The sequence below is a fragment of the Ovis canadensis genome, chromosome 4 (assembly GCF_042477335.2).
Source record: "Ovis canadensis isolate MfBH-ARS-UI-01 breed Bighorn chromosome 4, ARS-UI_OviCan_v2, whole genome shotgun sequence".
NCBI classification, from domain to species: Eukaryota; Metazoa; Chordata; class Mammalia; order Artiodactyla; family Bovidae; genus Ovis; species Ovis canadensis.
This window is the reverse complement of record NC_091248.1, coordinates 121,999,181-122,014,030: the sequence shown is the minus strand read 5'-3', so window position 1 is coordinate 122,014,030 and position 14,850 is coordinate 121,999,181. Positions and strand designations below refer to the sequence as shown.

Below are 14,850 nucleotides of genomic sequence, written 5' to 3'. Positions count from 1 at the left end.
CTCTTAAAATATTTTGTTGCACTATTGTCCCAAGATCAAAAGGAAATATTTAAAACATTAAAGATAAAAGTATCTATATAGGATCAGCAGTTTGACTAACAGTAAATTTCTTATCAGCAAGATCTGAAGACAATAAGGTATTATCTTTAATGTCTCAAGAAGCAGAGAAGCTGTCAATCAAGAATTTTATAACTGCAAGAACTTTCTTGAATGAATGAGAACAAAACGAAATTTTTTCACATGTAAATTATAAATGTTTAGAGCCTATAGCTATTTAGCATACCAATAAAGAAAATTCCCCATTATGGTAGAATTTAATTCAGAATGAAGCAATACATACAAATAATATTGAACAAAGTAATAAAATATAATCTTATATTTCATAACTTATTGGCTATGAAATAATTATTTTGATATTCAAAAAGGATTAAAGTAAAATTTGAAAATCATAAATGAAGGATAAAAGACTTTGAAAATAAAGAGTGCTAAATTCTTGAAGAGGCTCAAAATACTGAATGGTACTGAATTTATTACCATATATCATGCATTTTGATGTTAGCACTTCAAGAAACCATCAATCAAAAAATGATAGAATCCATGATTTTAAAAATTATACTGCAAAAGCATTAAAGCATTATCAATCAAAAAAGAAGGCAGAATGCAAGAGAAAAACAGAAAAAGAGAAAAAGATGGTTGATATTCAGAAAAAGCAAAATAAAAATAACTCTGTTAGTGCATTAAACGTAAATGAATTAAATTTCCATCAAGATAGAGATAGCCATATCAAATTAAAAACAGAAAATCCACATACAAACCTTCATAACAGTCACATTTAAACATAAATGCACAGAGACGTACACACACATTCAAAACCAAAAAAGATGATTGATGGTAAAATTATGAGAAAACATGTTTCATGCCAACAGTGACTGGTAATAGCAATACTGATATCAGACAAAAGGATAGAAGGATATAAATAAGATACTGTGTTGTGCTTAGTCAACTCAGTCATGTCCAACTTTTCACAACCCCATGGACTGTCGCCCACCAGGCTCCTCTGTCCATGGGGATTCTCTAGGCAAGAATACGGGGGTGAGTTGCCATACCCTCCTCCAGGGGATCTTCCCAGCCCAAGGATCGAACCCAGGTCTCCTGCACTGCAGGAGGATTCTTTACTGTCTGAGCCACCAGGGAAACCCATATAAGATACTACAAAGTTGTAATAAAATGAACAATTTGCCAAAAGAAGAAAATTCACTATAAATTCACTGTAAAATAACTCAGCAAATGTTATATAGAAGACAAGGTTTTTCATCTATTCAAACAAAACATTATTTTTTCACTATTAACAGTAAAACTTTAAAAATTTTCCTTTAGAGTTAGGATATAATTTTAACATGCTCCCCTAAAACCACTTCTTTTAACGTTGACCTAAGGACTAGCCATCAATAAGGCAATAGGAAGAAAAAGAAGGGCTAGATTTAAAATGGAAAATAAAATATAATTACTGATAAAACTTGTGTATGTTAAAAACGGAATCTCTATGAATAATCTATTATTAGAGGTGTATACACACATAAAAATAATCTGCATTCAAGGATGATGTACAAAGTGGGAGGACTTACATACCTTGTTTACAGAATGAGCATTTTGTAAAGATGGCAAAACTCTTCAAACTGTTCTTTTGGTTCAGTAAAGTCAAAATAAGAATCCAAGAAGATTTTTCATGTATAGAAACTGAGAATCTCATTATAAATTTGATGTGAAATCACAAAAGTTCAAGAAGAGACAAAACAATCTTGAAGAAGACTAAAGTATCAATGAAATGAACCACTCTATGGAATATTGAGACCTACAAGGTTACAGTGACTTTATGCAGTCATTCAATGTTTTAGCAGAACAAGAATAAACAAATACAAGAAATAGCATGGTTAACTCAGAAATTCAGAAATGTGTATACACACATGCACACACACACATATATTTGAACAATAATAAAGGCACCAGTGTTTTTAATAAATAATCAGTTGGCTAGCTATGTGGATAGAAACAAACCATGACTTCTACCAACATACTAAAAAAATCAGATGGGTTTTAGATCTAGGCATAAAATATTTAAAAAGCTTTGTAGAACACTAGTGACATAGTGAAAACCTCAGACGGAGAAAAAATTTCTGAAACAGAATTAAAACAGTATTAAAGAATAGATTGATAAAATTAAGAACCTAACTTGTGTTTATCAAGAGCCATCATTAAGAGAGTAAAAATGAAATCCAGAGTGGAAGGAAATATTTACAATGTGTATAACCAATATGGGCTTTCCAGGTTGTGCTAAAGAACCTACCTGCCAAGAGACACAGGTTCAATCCCTGGTGTTAGGAAGATCCCTTAGAGATGGGAATAACAACCGACTCCAATATTCTTGCCTCAAGAATTCCATAGACAGAGATGCCCAGCAGGCTACAGTTCAAGGGTTTGCAAGGAGTCGGACAAGCCTGAGCAACTAACACATAACCAATACAGGGCTCATATTCAGAATACTTAAAGATTTTCTGCACATTTTTAATGAAAAGATAGATAACCCAATTTAAACTGAGCAAAACATGTGAACAAACATTTCACATGAAAGACTATCCGAATAACCCCTGAGCACATTAAAAGATTAAGAGGTACTAACCTTCCTAGATCTCCAAAGAGAAAGAAATTAAAATGCAAAACACACTGACGGACAAAATTCAAAAGTTTGAAACTACAAGGACTTGGCAAGGATATGAAACAGGGATACATTACTACTGAGAACATAATACAGTGGCCCTGTTTTGGAAAAGTCAAGAAGAACTGACTCTATTTGAACATATGCATAACAATGGCTCATGGATTCTATCTTCAGATATGCCCCCCCATAGATACATACAAATGTGATACACATATTTAGATTTATATATAAAGTTTACATATGAATATTCTTAAAATAATTATAATAACATTTTTTCATACCTTCCAAAGGAAACATCTATCACTGCTTATAAGAGAAGATTGAAACAAGGACTTAACTCTTTGTTTCACTTTACAATCAATGTGACTACACAAATATTTATTGCAGAACTCCTATAATTAGTTTTAGAAATAAATGATTTAAGTTAATTATTCCTAACAGAATATTTATATTGGAAAACTACCCAGTGAGAATAACTGGCCTATTTCTATATGCAAAATTTTTCTCTGGAAATAAAAACATTGAGTCAAAGGAACAGTCCTCATATACTCAATAAGGATTTCTGTAAAAGGTGCTCTGATTTTAAAATCTATGACCATCAATTAACACTGTTTAGTCTGTCCTTGTAATATAAACGAAATGGTATAAATGAGGACCTTGAACTTGTAGTGCAATATATTCTGACAACAAAGCATTTTGTTGCTAAACAGTGTTCTAGAAATATCTTTAATATTAGTAAACATAAAATTCACCATGTCAATTTTCTCTCCATGTTCAAAATTACCAATGTTGGTGAATATTTTTCCCATTATGCATTAAATAAATATAAATATTGGTCCAGTTAAGAGAAACATTGTTTGGGATCCTCCAGAGGCCAACCCCTGAGACAGTTATTCAACTATAAGTAGTTCTTAGGAAGTAATCCCAGAAAACACAGAAGATTAGCAAATGGGGAAAATTGAGAAAAGGTGGTCACTGAAGGTTGGATGACCAAGTAGACCAAAATTGTTGTAACTGAAGATAGATCCCAATGGGAAAATCTTGAAGCCAGGGTAGAATATGTTTCTCAGTGTTAACCTGCCTTTAGTTGGAAGGGAGCTGGGGTGTTTATACACCTACTAGTATCTGTTATTGGATAAGTGCCTTGAGGTGGGTGGACCAAGGATTGATATCAGGGCTCCTTTTCCCGGTTTAAGAAGGTAGTAAAGTGTCTCTGGTTTTCAGGAACCTGTCCAGGCAAACAAATAGAGGTGCTGGCATTGGGAAATCAGGCCAGTGTGCACTGAAGTGGGAGGGCATGGTGTTATGGACAGGGCACCCACAGCATCAGCTATAAAGCCCCTGTTCATCACCTCTGAAATCCAAAATTTGATGAACATATTTAGGCAGATGAACAGGTGTGATTTTCTGGTTCTAAATGAAGAGGGCAATTGCCAAACTTTTTAAAAAAATATTTTCTAATGATTTTTAAATGTTAGAGCAACATAGATATTTATCCATAGCTAAGTAAAAAGAAAGTTTAATTTTTTCATTTCAAAAGTTGACTTTACTTACACCTAACCTACTAGCATAATTTATCTATCTTGCACCTGAGGGAATTTGATGAAACTTCTGTATTTGGATAAAACGTAATCTAGGGGATATTATTGAATATTAGCTCTGTTGTTCACCATAAATAAAAAGAGAAAAATATTTAAGTGCATTGCTATGTATTGAGAATTATGTGGTAAATCTATGTAAATGAATTAAAAGTTTCTGGCACATTTACCACATGAAAAGTGCTCACCATATTTTTAACAGGAAGGCACATTTAGGATGGGTTGTAGGCTACATAATCTGTACATAGTTGTTTCAGGGATACTCGCCAAGGAATACAGTCATCCTTCAAAGCCTGAAATGGCAGAAAAGTCTTATTTTTAATCATTGCTGTTGGAGTAAAACAAACAGATAATCAGACACTCTTTTAAAAATGAACCTTAAGTTAAAAATCAAAAGGGCACCCGTGGCTGATTCATGTTGATGGATGGCAAAACCCACCACAATATCATAGTGTAATCATCCTTCAATTAACATAAATTAATTAATTAAAAGGACACAAATGGGCAAATACAGCATATTTCAGGCATTGATTTACTAACTTCTTAGAGTGACAGGTCTCTGTGTTGGGTACCAGGCAGAATTAACCAGAGATTTCTCTACTGAATGCCTGTGGATGAGGCTCTCAAGCAGGCTGTCAGCCAGCTGGTAAAGTGACGTCAAGGCCCGCATCCATTTTTAGTGCGTGTCTCTAACCCCCAAGTTTTAGGTCCTAATGTTACAGCTAACCTTAGCATAAACATCACATATTAGGAATGTCAGCAAAAGCATTAAGAGCTTACATGGTGGCTGATGGTTTAACTGTTAGTTCTGGTCTGTTCTCCTGTCCTGAGTTGTACGCTGAGGGACTTAGTAACTGAGTTTATGAAGAATCTGCTCCTAAACAAATTCATGTATTTGCAGACAAATCTAATCTCCATTAGCCAGTGTAATTTTACAAGTAGTCATACCCTGGTAACACTGCCTGATTTCTTGGCTTCCAGACTTGTGCTTGTGAATGTCTGTCTTTTTTCGCCATCTCTCCAAGAAGCACAGTTATCTGCTATTACCTTCTAAGTCCAGCTTTCAAGAGATTCAGTATATCTAAAATTCATTCTACAGTCCAGGCATGTTGTTATTGTAAGTTAAAAGAAAGTATTTGTCGCATTCTACATCATATAGTAATATGCCATTGAGGAGAGTCAGTTAATACATTTAAATTTCTATACAATTATATATATGCTTAGAAGTTTTATTTAGTAAGAAAATAATAAAAAGAACATTAATAAACATATTGCAAGATGATTATCAGAGGGCTATATCATTATCTTCATTAGTCTTAGAACATCTCCCACCTTCCCTGGTGTCTACAGAGAAAGATCACTGCTTTCTCTGACCTGCTGCAGAAGTGATACCCTTTGCTCCAATACCTCATACCTCAGTGGACTCTGACCACTTATAAACTCAAGTCAGGGATACCTAGAATGCTCTTCCAGTAACTTTCTGTTAGCATACCATCAGTTCTCCACTTTTACACAGCACAAGCCAGATTAGTATGAATATGAAGACTCTGTTAGCCTCAGTAATATTAAATTGAATCCTAAGATTCGAATGCTGAAATATTGATGAAAATAACCAAATTCCTGCTGCTTAGAGAAAGTCTGTGGGAGTTCTGTGTTTTAGGTAACATTATAAACACTGACAGGATTCTCTTGACTTTATTTTTGCATTCAGTAAAATTTTAAAATGATATATTTTCATTTTTTCATTATTTTAAAAAACTGACTTAAATGCAAAGAGAATAAAAGCAAAAACATTCACTGAAAATCTGCCAGGTACAAACACATTTCAAACTAAGAAACTGGTTTTATAGTAGGGATATTTTGCCATATTTTCAACAACTAGAACTTTCCCCCAACATTTGATAAGTGACAATGGTAGTCATTAACCTACTCCAGGAGATGCTGCAGGATTTTCCTCAGATGAGGACAACCATCCCTGGAGAGAAATTTTGGAAAAGGTATCAGAGTAAGCTAAACGGGCTCCTGTACCTGCTTTCCTGCTGCAAAGGAAACAATGATGAGATCTTTATCAAGTAGCTATAGGATTCCATCCTGCCACTTACTAACACCTCCCTTGTGGGCAGAAGAAGCGGATGCTAGCTTTCCTCACTTCCCTGCAGGAGGATGCTTCCAAGGTGTAGTGTGAGAAGCTGGTCAGCAGAGGAAGAAATGGAAAGTAGTAAATGGCACACCCCCAGCTTCAGGAGGCAACAGGGTCAGAGGTCTCTTTCATCCCTTTCAGCTTGACACCACGACTCAGGGACATTGAGTTTCACCAGCCTCTTCCCATACGTGTGACCAGGGAAGGGGTCTGATTAAGAAGAAAAAGAAGCCTATGTTTAGACAGCGTGGGTATCAGATGTGACTCTGAGACCTCAGCACAGTTTAAGAAAGGGGTCTTCACAAAGGTGGCTTTTCCTTCTTCATAAACCTGATGATTTCTGCCAGCCTTCTGCCCTGCTCCTCTGTCAGTCATTAACCAGTATAAAAGTAATGATTTCTATTAACATAAAGAGGAGTCGTGGTACTCCTTCTGGTGTTTTTCCCAAGCTGGGCCAGAAAACTCACAGAGATGGGGAGTGGCTGGAGTTAAGTCACCTGCTCCCGGAAGCAAGTGCAGTAGATGATGAGTGATCCCTTTTCTGCCCTGACGGAGAGGGCAGGACTCAGGGGTGCCCAGGATCTTCTATATACGTGAGGGCTTTATGGGCTGATTAAATGAAAGCAGCCCATTCCCCAGAGACATGCTTGTGGCGTCCAGGGAACAAATTACAAACCATATTCTCACCATTCTGTGTCTTTCCTCCTCCTCCTCTCTTGGGTCTCTTGCATTATCATCTGTGAGTGTGTGTGTGCACAGGCGTGTGTGTGCACACGTGTGAACCTGCTTTTGCAGAGAAGTAAGAACTGAGGAAGAATGGCAAAGACGTCTGTACTCAAGAGACTCTTGAAATAGAACTCTAAGTGATAAATTTCATTTCATTAATTATGTCCCACAGTAGAATTCCCAAGGGTATACGTGTATTATGTCTTTGATATTGAAACTGATCCTGTCTCCATATCCTACTTTTGGAAAGATGGATTCATGATGCAATAAATGTGATCTCCCATGGAGATTATTAAGGTAGCCCCTCTAAAGACTAGATCTTTCTCAGGGAGTGAATTATCTCCATCTGCTGAAAAGTGTTAATATGTAATAATTATTAAAATTTTCCTTTGCAAGTATTACTCACTGCTTGGAAAATGATGTAGACTGAATCTTATTGCCTAAATGCTTTTCTGCTGTATACTATTCCTTCAGTATTTGTCCCATTTTGAAAACATTTTCCCCTAAATATACATCTTACATTTAGAGAGGCCATTGTCCCCTCTCTGTTGTAAGTGCAGTGTTGTAAGCATTGAGTTTAGATGATGCAAGACTTTGCCTGCATCCACAGATCCCCAGAAAAACACACACACATGATGACTCCGTCCCTTAAATTCATGAGAATTCACATCGATTTGGCCTTTGAGTTTCCCAGAAATCCTACTGCATTTCCTAGTCTCTTCTCTCAGGTGTTTTTTTGTTTTGTTTTTTCTCTTTCAATAAATCTCCCATAAATCCTTCCATGCATAGTCTTAGCTACTGAATGAGAGTAACTGATAAATGGATGCAATCAGATGACTGTTTATACAATCCTAACACACACACTGACTAAGTTAAGGAATTTGTGTACGTACCTCATCTGCTCTTCCTAAGGAGTTATTAGTTTTCTCCAGCAAAGGCCAGTCTACCACTTAATACTATAAATGTCATCCCTCTTGAGAACTCAAGAACTTCTCTCCAGCAATTTCTGTCTCAAATGTCTTACCCCTATATTTTCTTGAATGCACCCAGTCAGCAATTGAAACTCTTCAGGGAGAACAGGGCAGCCTACAGGGGCAGCAGCTACTGCCTTCTCTGCAGCTCGGTAGCCAGGGGTGGAAAAGACAGCACAGCAGAAACCTTAAGTCACCCCTGCTTCCCTGTCCGATGTCTAATATCCTCCTGCTTGAGGCTGAGAAGCCCCCAGGCCTGCACTCCTCAAGCTGGATATTCAAGAGAACCAGTGTTGCATTTCAGTCTGAATCAAAGGTCTGGTAGCCAGGATAGTGGATAGTGTAAGCTGCAGTCTGAGGGCAGCAGCAAAAAGCCAGTGTCCTAGCCCAAAAGTGGGGAAGTTCATGGACTCTAAGGGCCCAAAACAACTATATGCCAATGAAATATATAACTTAGAAAAAATGGACAAATTCTTAGGAAGGTACAGTCTCTCAAGACTGAACAGGAAGAACTGAAAAAATATGAACCGACCAACTATAATACAAGTAGTGATATGGAGTCAATAACTTAAAAGTTCCCAGTAAACAAAAGTCCAGCATAAGTTGCCTTCACAGGTGAATTCATCCAAAATGTAGAAAAGAATTAACCCCTAATCTTCCAACATTATTCCAAAAAATTTCAGAGGAAAGAATATATCCAAACTCATTCTATGAGGCTGCAATCACCCTGATACCCAAACTGGACAATGATACCATGAGAAAAGAAAAGTACAGCCAATATTATTGATGAACATAGACAGAAAATCCTCAACAAAATACCAGGAAATGAATCTAACAGTACATTAAAAGGATCATACACCATGATCAAGGGGGATTTATCCCAGGGATGCAAAGAGTTTTTCAATATCTGCAAATTAATCAATGTGATACTCCACACTAACAAACGTGAATAATAACAACTATACGATTATCTTAATAGATGAAGAAAAAGTTTCTGATAAAATTCTATATCCATTTATGATAAATACTCTCCATAAACTGTGCACAGAGGGAACACACCTCAACATAATACAGGTCATATGTGACAAACTCTAACATCATACTCAACAGCAAAATGCTGAAAGCTCTTTTTCTAAGATCAGGAACAAGACAAGGAATCCTCTCTTGCAACTTTTATTCAATATAATTTTGAAAGTCCTAGACATGGAAACCAGTGAAGAAAAAGAAATAAAGTGACTTCAAGCTGAAAAGAGAAGTAAAAAAGTCACTTTTTGCAGATGATATTACAGTATACATAGAAAATCTATGTTACCTGAAAACTACTAGAGCTCATCAATGAATTTGGTTAAGTTGCAGGATACAAAATTAATACAAAGAAATCTGTTGCTTTTGTATATACTAACAATATAAGATCAAAATAGAAATTCAGAAAATAATTCTAATGACCACTGCGTTAAAAAGAATAAAATACTGAAGAATAAACCTACTTAAGGAGACAAAAGACTTGCATGCAGAAAACTCTAAGACATTGTTGAAAGAAATCAAGATGACACAAACAGATGGAGAGATGCTCATGTTCTTGGATTGGAAGAATTAATATTGTCAAAATGACTATACTACACAAAATCATATTCAGATTCAATGAAATCCCTGCCAAATTACCAATGGCATTTTCCAAAGAACTGAAACAAAAAATTTTATGATTTGTATGGAAACACAAGAGACTCTGAATAGCCAAAGCAATCTTGAGAAAGGAAAATGGAGTAGGAGGAATCAACCTTCCTGTAATCTAGACAGTATGGTCCTGGCACAAAATCAGAAATATAGACCAATTGAATAAGATAGAGAGCCCAGAGATAAACCCACACACCCAAGGGCACCTTATCTTTGACAAAGGAGACAGGAATATACAATGGGGAAAAGATAGTCTCTTTAATAAGTGGTATTGGGGAAACTGGACAGCTTCATGTAAAAGAATGAAATTGGAACACTCCCTAACACCATACACAAAAATAAACTCAGAATGGATTAAAGATCTAAAAGAAAGGCCAGAAACAATACAACTCTTAGAGGAAAACATAGGCAGAACATTCTTTGACATAAACTGCAGTAAGACATTCTTTGACCCACCTCCTGGAGTATGGAAATAAAAGCAAAATAAATAAATGCAACATAATTACCCTTAAAAGCTTTTGCATAGCAAAGGAAACCATTAACAAGATGAAAAGATAACACTCAGAATGGGAGAAATAATTGCAAATTAAGGATTCATCTTCAAAATATACCAATAGCTTATGCAAGCTCAATATCAGAAAAACAAACAGCCCAGTCAAAAAATGAGCACAAGACCTAAACAAACATTTCTCTAAAGAAGACATACCAATGGCCATTAAACACATGAAAACATGCACAGCATCACTCATTTTAGAGAGATGCAGATCAAAACTCCAATGAGGTATCATGTCATAGTGGTCAGAATGGCTATCATCTACAAGCAAAAAGTGCTGGAGAGGATGTGGAGAAAAGGGAATCCTCCTGCACTATTGGTTGGAATGTAAACTGATACAGCCACTATGGAAATTCCTTTAAAAACTAGGAATAAAACTACCATGTGAGCAAGCAATCCCACTACTGGGCATATACTCTAAGCAAAAAGACACTGGCACCCCAGTGATCATTGCAGCCCTATTTACAAAAGCCAGGACACAGAGGAAATCTAGATGTCCACTGACAGATAAATGGATAAGGAAGACAGACTACTTACATACAATGGAATATTATGCAGCCATATAAAAGAATGAATTTAAGTCAGCTACACTGAGGGAGTCCCTTAAATCTATTTCTCACTTCCACTGTATGATCATAAGGCCACCTCATGTGAAGAGTTGACTCATTGGAAAAGACTCTGATGCTGGGAGGGACTGGGGGCAGGAGGAGAAGAGGACGACCCAGGATGAGATGGCTGGATGGCATCACCGACGCGATGGACATGAGTCTGAGTGAACTCCGGCAGATGGTGATGGACAGAGAAGCCTGGCGTGCTGCGATTCATGGGGTCGCAAGGAATCGGACATGACTGAGCGACTGAACTGAACTGAACTGAAACTGAGGTAGATAAACCTAGAATCTGTTATACAGAGTGAAGTAAGTCAGAGAGAGGAAAACAAATATTGTATATTACCATATTTATATAGCTATCTGTAATTTAGAAGAATGGTACTGATGAACCTATTTTCAGGGCAGGAACAGAGAAGCAGACCCAGAGAAAAGGGTTGTGGACACAGTGGGGAAAGGAGAGGGTGGGGTGAAATGAGGAAGTAGCGCTGAGACACACACATGACCGTGTTCACATCGATCGTGAGCATAAAGCTGCTCTATAACGCTTGGACTCAGCCTGCTCTGCAGCAGCCTGGAGGGATGGAATGGGTCAGCAGTGGGGAATGGAGCTTCAATAAGGAGGGGGCTTATGTATACTTGTGGCTGACTCATGTTGTATGGCAGCATATTTACAACGTTTATTCAACACTGTAAAGCAATTTTCCTCCAACTCTAAAATTAAAATAAGAAAAACAGTGTTTAATTTAGAAATAAATTTTAAAAATGAAAAATCAGTTACTGAAAAAAAATAATACAGATTGCAAATGAGCACATGAAAAGATGCTCCATATCTCTGTCACGAGGGAAGTAAATGAAGATGGCAATGAATTATCACTATACACCTAGTGGAATGGCTAGACTCCAGAGCACCGACACCACCACGGATAATGATGTGGATCAATAAGAACTTCCACAGACTTCTGAAGTGGAATTCATTTTCATTCATGTCAAATGATACAGTCACATTGAAAGGCTATTTCATAGTTTAAAAAAAAAAAAAAACTAAACCTACTCTTACTATACAATCTACCAAATGCAGTACTTGGTATGTATCCAAAGGATTTGAAAATATGTGTCTACACAAAAACCTGCACAGAGATGTTTAATGCAGCTTTGTTCATAATTGCCTAAACTTGGAAGCCATCAAAGTGTGCTTCAGTTGGCAAGTGGATAAACTGTGGTATGTCCAGATGGTGGAAGAGAGTTCGGAAATGAACCATCAAGCAAAGAAAAAAAAGAGGAAACGTAGAGGCATTCGACTGGGTGAGCAGAGCCACTGTGGAAAAACTAGTTGATATATACATACTCTACAATTCCTCCCCAGACATCTGGAAAAGCCAAAACTGTGGAAGCAATTAAGAGATCAGTGGTCATCAGGGATTAGAACTGAAGGGAAAGAAGGAAGAGGTGATTTTTAGGGCACTGAAAATGTTGAGTATGATAATATAATGTGGATACACATAATTAAACACTTGTCCAAAACACAGAATATACAACATCATGAGTGAATTCGAATGTACACTATAGACTTTGGGTGATGATGATCTGTTAATATAGGTGCATGAATATAACAAACATGCCACTCTAAGGAGGGTTGGTGGTAATGGGGGAGCTTATACATGCGGGGAGGTAGGGGGTGTATAGGGCATTTCTGTCCCTTCCACTGAATTTTGCTGTAATCAAAAATTTCTTTAAAAATAAAATTCATTACATAAAAATGGGCAAAAGATGTAAAGAGTTGTTGGTGCTTTATTCATTTGCTATGTCATGTCCAAATCTGCGACTCCATGGACGGAGCATGCCAGATTCCTCTGACTTTCACTACGTCCAGGAATTTGCTCAAATTCACGTCCACTGAGTCAGTAATGCTATCTAACCATCATCACATCCTCTGCCGCCCTAAACAGACAGCTCATCAAAGAAGATATACAGATGGCCAGGAAGCAACTGCAAGGAAACTCAACATCACACATTAACAAGAAATTTTACATTAAGACAAGAATGAGATACCAGTGCACATCTCCGAGAATTTTGAAAATCCAAAGTATCGCTATATCTTTAAAAAGTTTCGTTCCTTGCAGGTTTTCTCAGGGATCCTAACCAGGACTCCAAACTGCTGCTTCCATCAGTGCTTCAGAGGCAAGACAACTAACAAACTCTCAGATCTGAATGATCTGAATGATCCATTCTTCTTTTTCCCCCTTGAGAGACATCTGGGAGGTGGAGATTTTCTCCTATTCCTGACACATTGCCATGGAAGGGAAGTAAGTATGGAGGACACAATACCATAAATTCGCCTCAACACTTATTGTATCTCTTCTCAGCAATGTGCTTTTCTGGGGTACAGCACTCTTTTATCCAACTTCTGGTATTTTCAAAAAGGAAATTAGGTCTATATGTTTTTGCCTCCATGGAGGAATGGAGGCTTAGGGATTCCTATTCTTCCATCATGCTGATGCTACTCTGGAGTAATGTTCATCATTAAATCATGTCTCTTTCTGAGGAATTTTGAGTTTTCTTGCATCAGCAATCACATCTCTGAAGGGAAAAGAATGCACTGAACCAAAACTGGGCCCTCCTTCACGTTGTCCTCCTTTTCTGCAATACTCTGTAGAAGGCAGCCTTCACTTGAGCATTCCGTACACTGTAGACAAGAGGGTTCAGCAATGGGTTGAAAAGAGTATAAAACAGGAAAAGGATCTTCAGGTGTTCTTCTCGTTGACTGTTGTCAGGGACCATGTAAACGATCATGGCTATGCCAAAGTAGAACCCAACCACACAGAGGTGGGAGGAGCAGGTGGAGAAGGCTTTCTTGCGGCCCTCCTTTGACCGGATCTTCAGGATGGCCCAGAGAATACGCATATAGGAGACCAACATCAGGGCAAGAGGCCCAACTAAGATAAGAACGCCATCAGCAAAGAGGAACATTTCATTGATCCAGATGTCACCACAGGCCAATTTGAGGACAGAGCGAATGTCACAGAGGAAGTGGTTCACCTTCTGGGGGCCACAGAAGGGTAATCTTAACAAGAGAATTACTTGGACCAGGGCCAGGGCAAATCCACACACCCAGCAAGCAACGGCCAGGATGGAGCACACTCTCCAGTTCATGATGACCGTGTACTGGAGGGGATGGCAGATTGCCACATACCTGTCATAGGACATCGCCAACAAAATGAGGCACTCTATAGATCCAAAAGTCAAATTGAAAAGCATCTGCACAGTGCAAGGGTCAAAGGAGATGTTTTTGGTGTGTTTCACTAGGTTTTCCAGCAAGGTGGGCAAATTGCTGGAAGGAAAGGATATGTCGATGATGGCCAGGTGGGAAAGGAAGAAATACATGGGGGAGTGCAGTCTGGGGTCAAGGCAAATGAGTCCCAAGATCATGCCATTTGCCAGCAGGTTGCAGATATATAACAGGGAGAAGACACCAAAGAGGAGCAATTCTATGTTTTTGCTGAGCTGGAATCCCACCAGGATGAATTCTGTGATCTGTGATTGGTTGCCCTCCATTGCCAATGACAGTCTGCAAAGGCCTGAAGTATGATAGGAAAGTCAGGATTGGATAGCAATGAAAATAGGAGTTATTTATGTGAAGTGAATTCAGAGGACGCTTGTGTTGTCCCTACCTCCCTGAAGTTTTTTTCTTCAAAATTTCTTTGCCTTTTTGTTCCTTACTTTTTATTGTGAAAGTGAAAGTGAAGTTGCTCAGTCATGTCCGACTCTTTGCAACCCCATGGACTGTAGCCCCACAGGCTCCTCGGTCCACGAGATTTTCCAGGCATGAATACTGGAGTGGGTTGCTATTACAGATAAGGAGGC

The 14,850-nt window shown here is 37.8% G+C and overlaps 1 protein-coding gene across 1 annotated transcript; it reads right to left on the bottom strand.

The window, feature by feature from the left end:
- Positions 1 to 13,608: 13,608 nt before the first annotated feature.
- Positions 13,609 to 14,541, bottom strand: LOC138439773 (olfactory receptor 2A2-like). Its single transcript, XM_069588868.1, has one exon. It carries the CDS (start codon positions 14,539 to 14,541, stop codon positions 13,609 to 13,611), a length of 933 nt encoding a protein of 310 aa, XP_069444969.1.
- Positions 14,542 to 14,850: the final 309 nt, after the last annotated feature.

Coding starts and splice junctions, on each gene's coding strand:
- LOC138439773 (XM_069588868.1), bottom strand. CDS start 14,541: ATGGAGGGCAACCAATCACAGATCACAGAATTCATCCTGGTGGGATTC.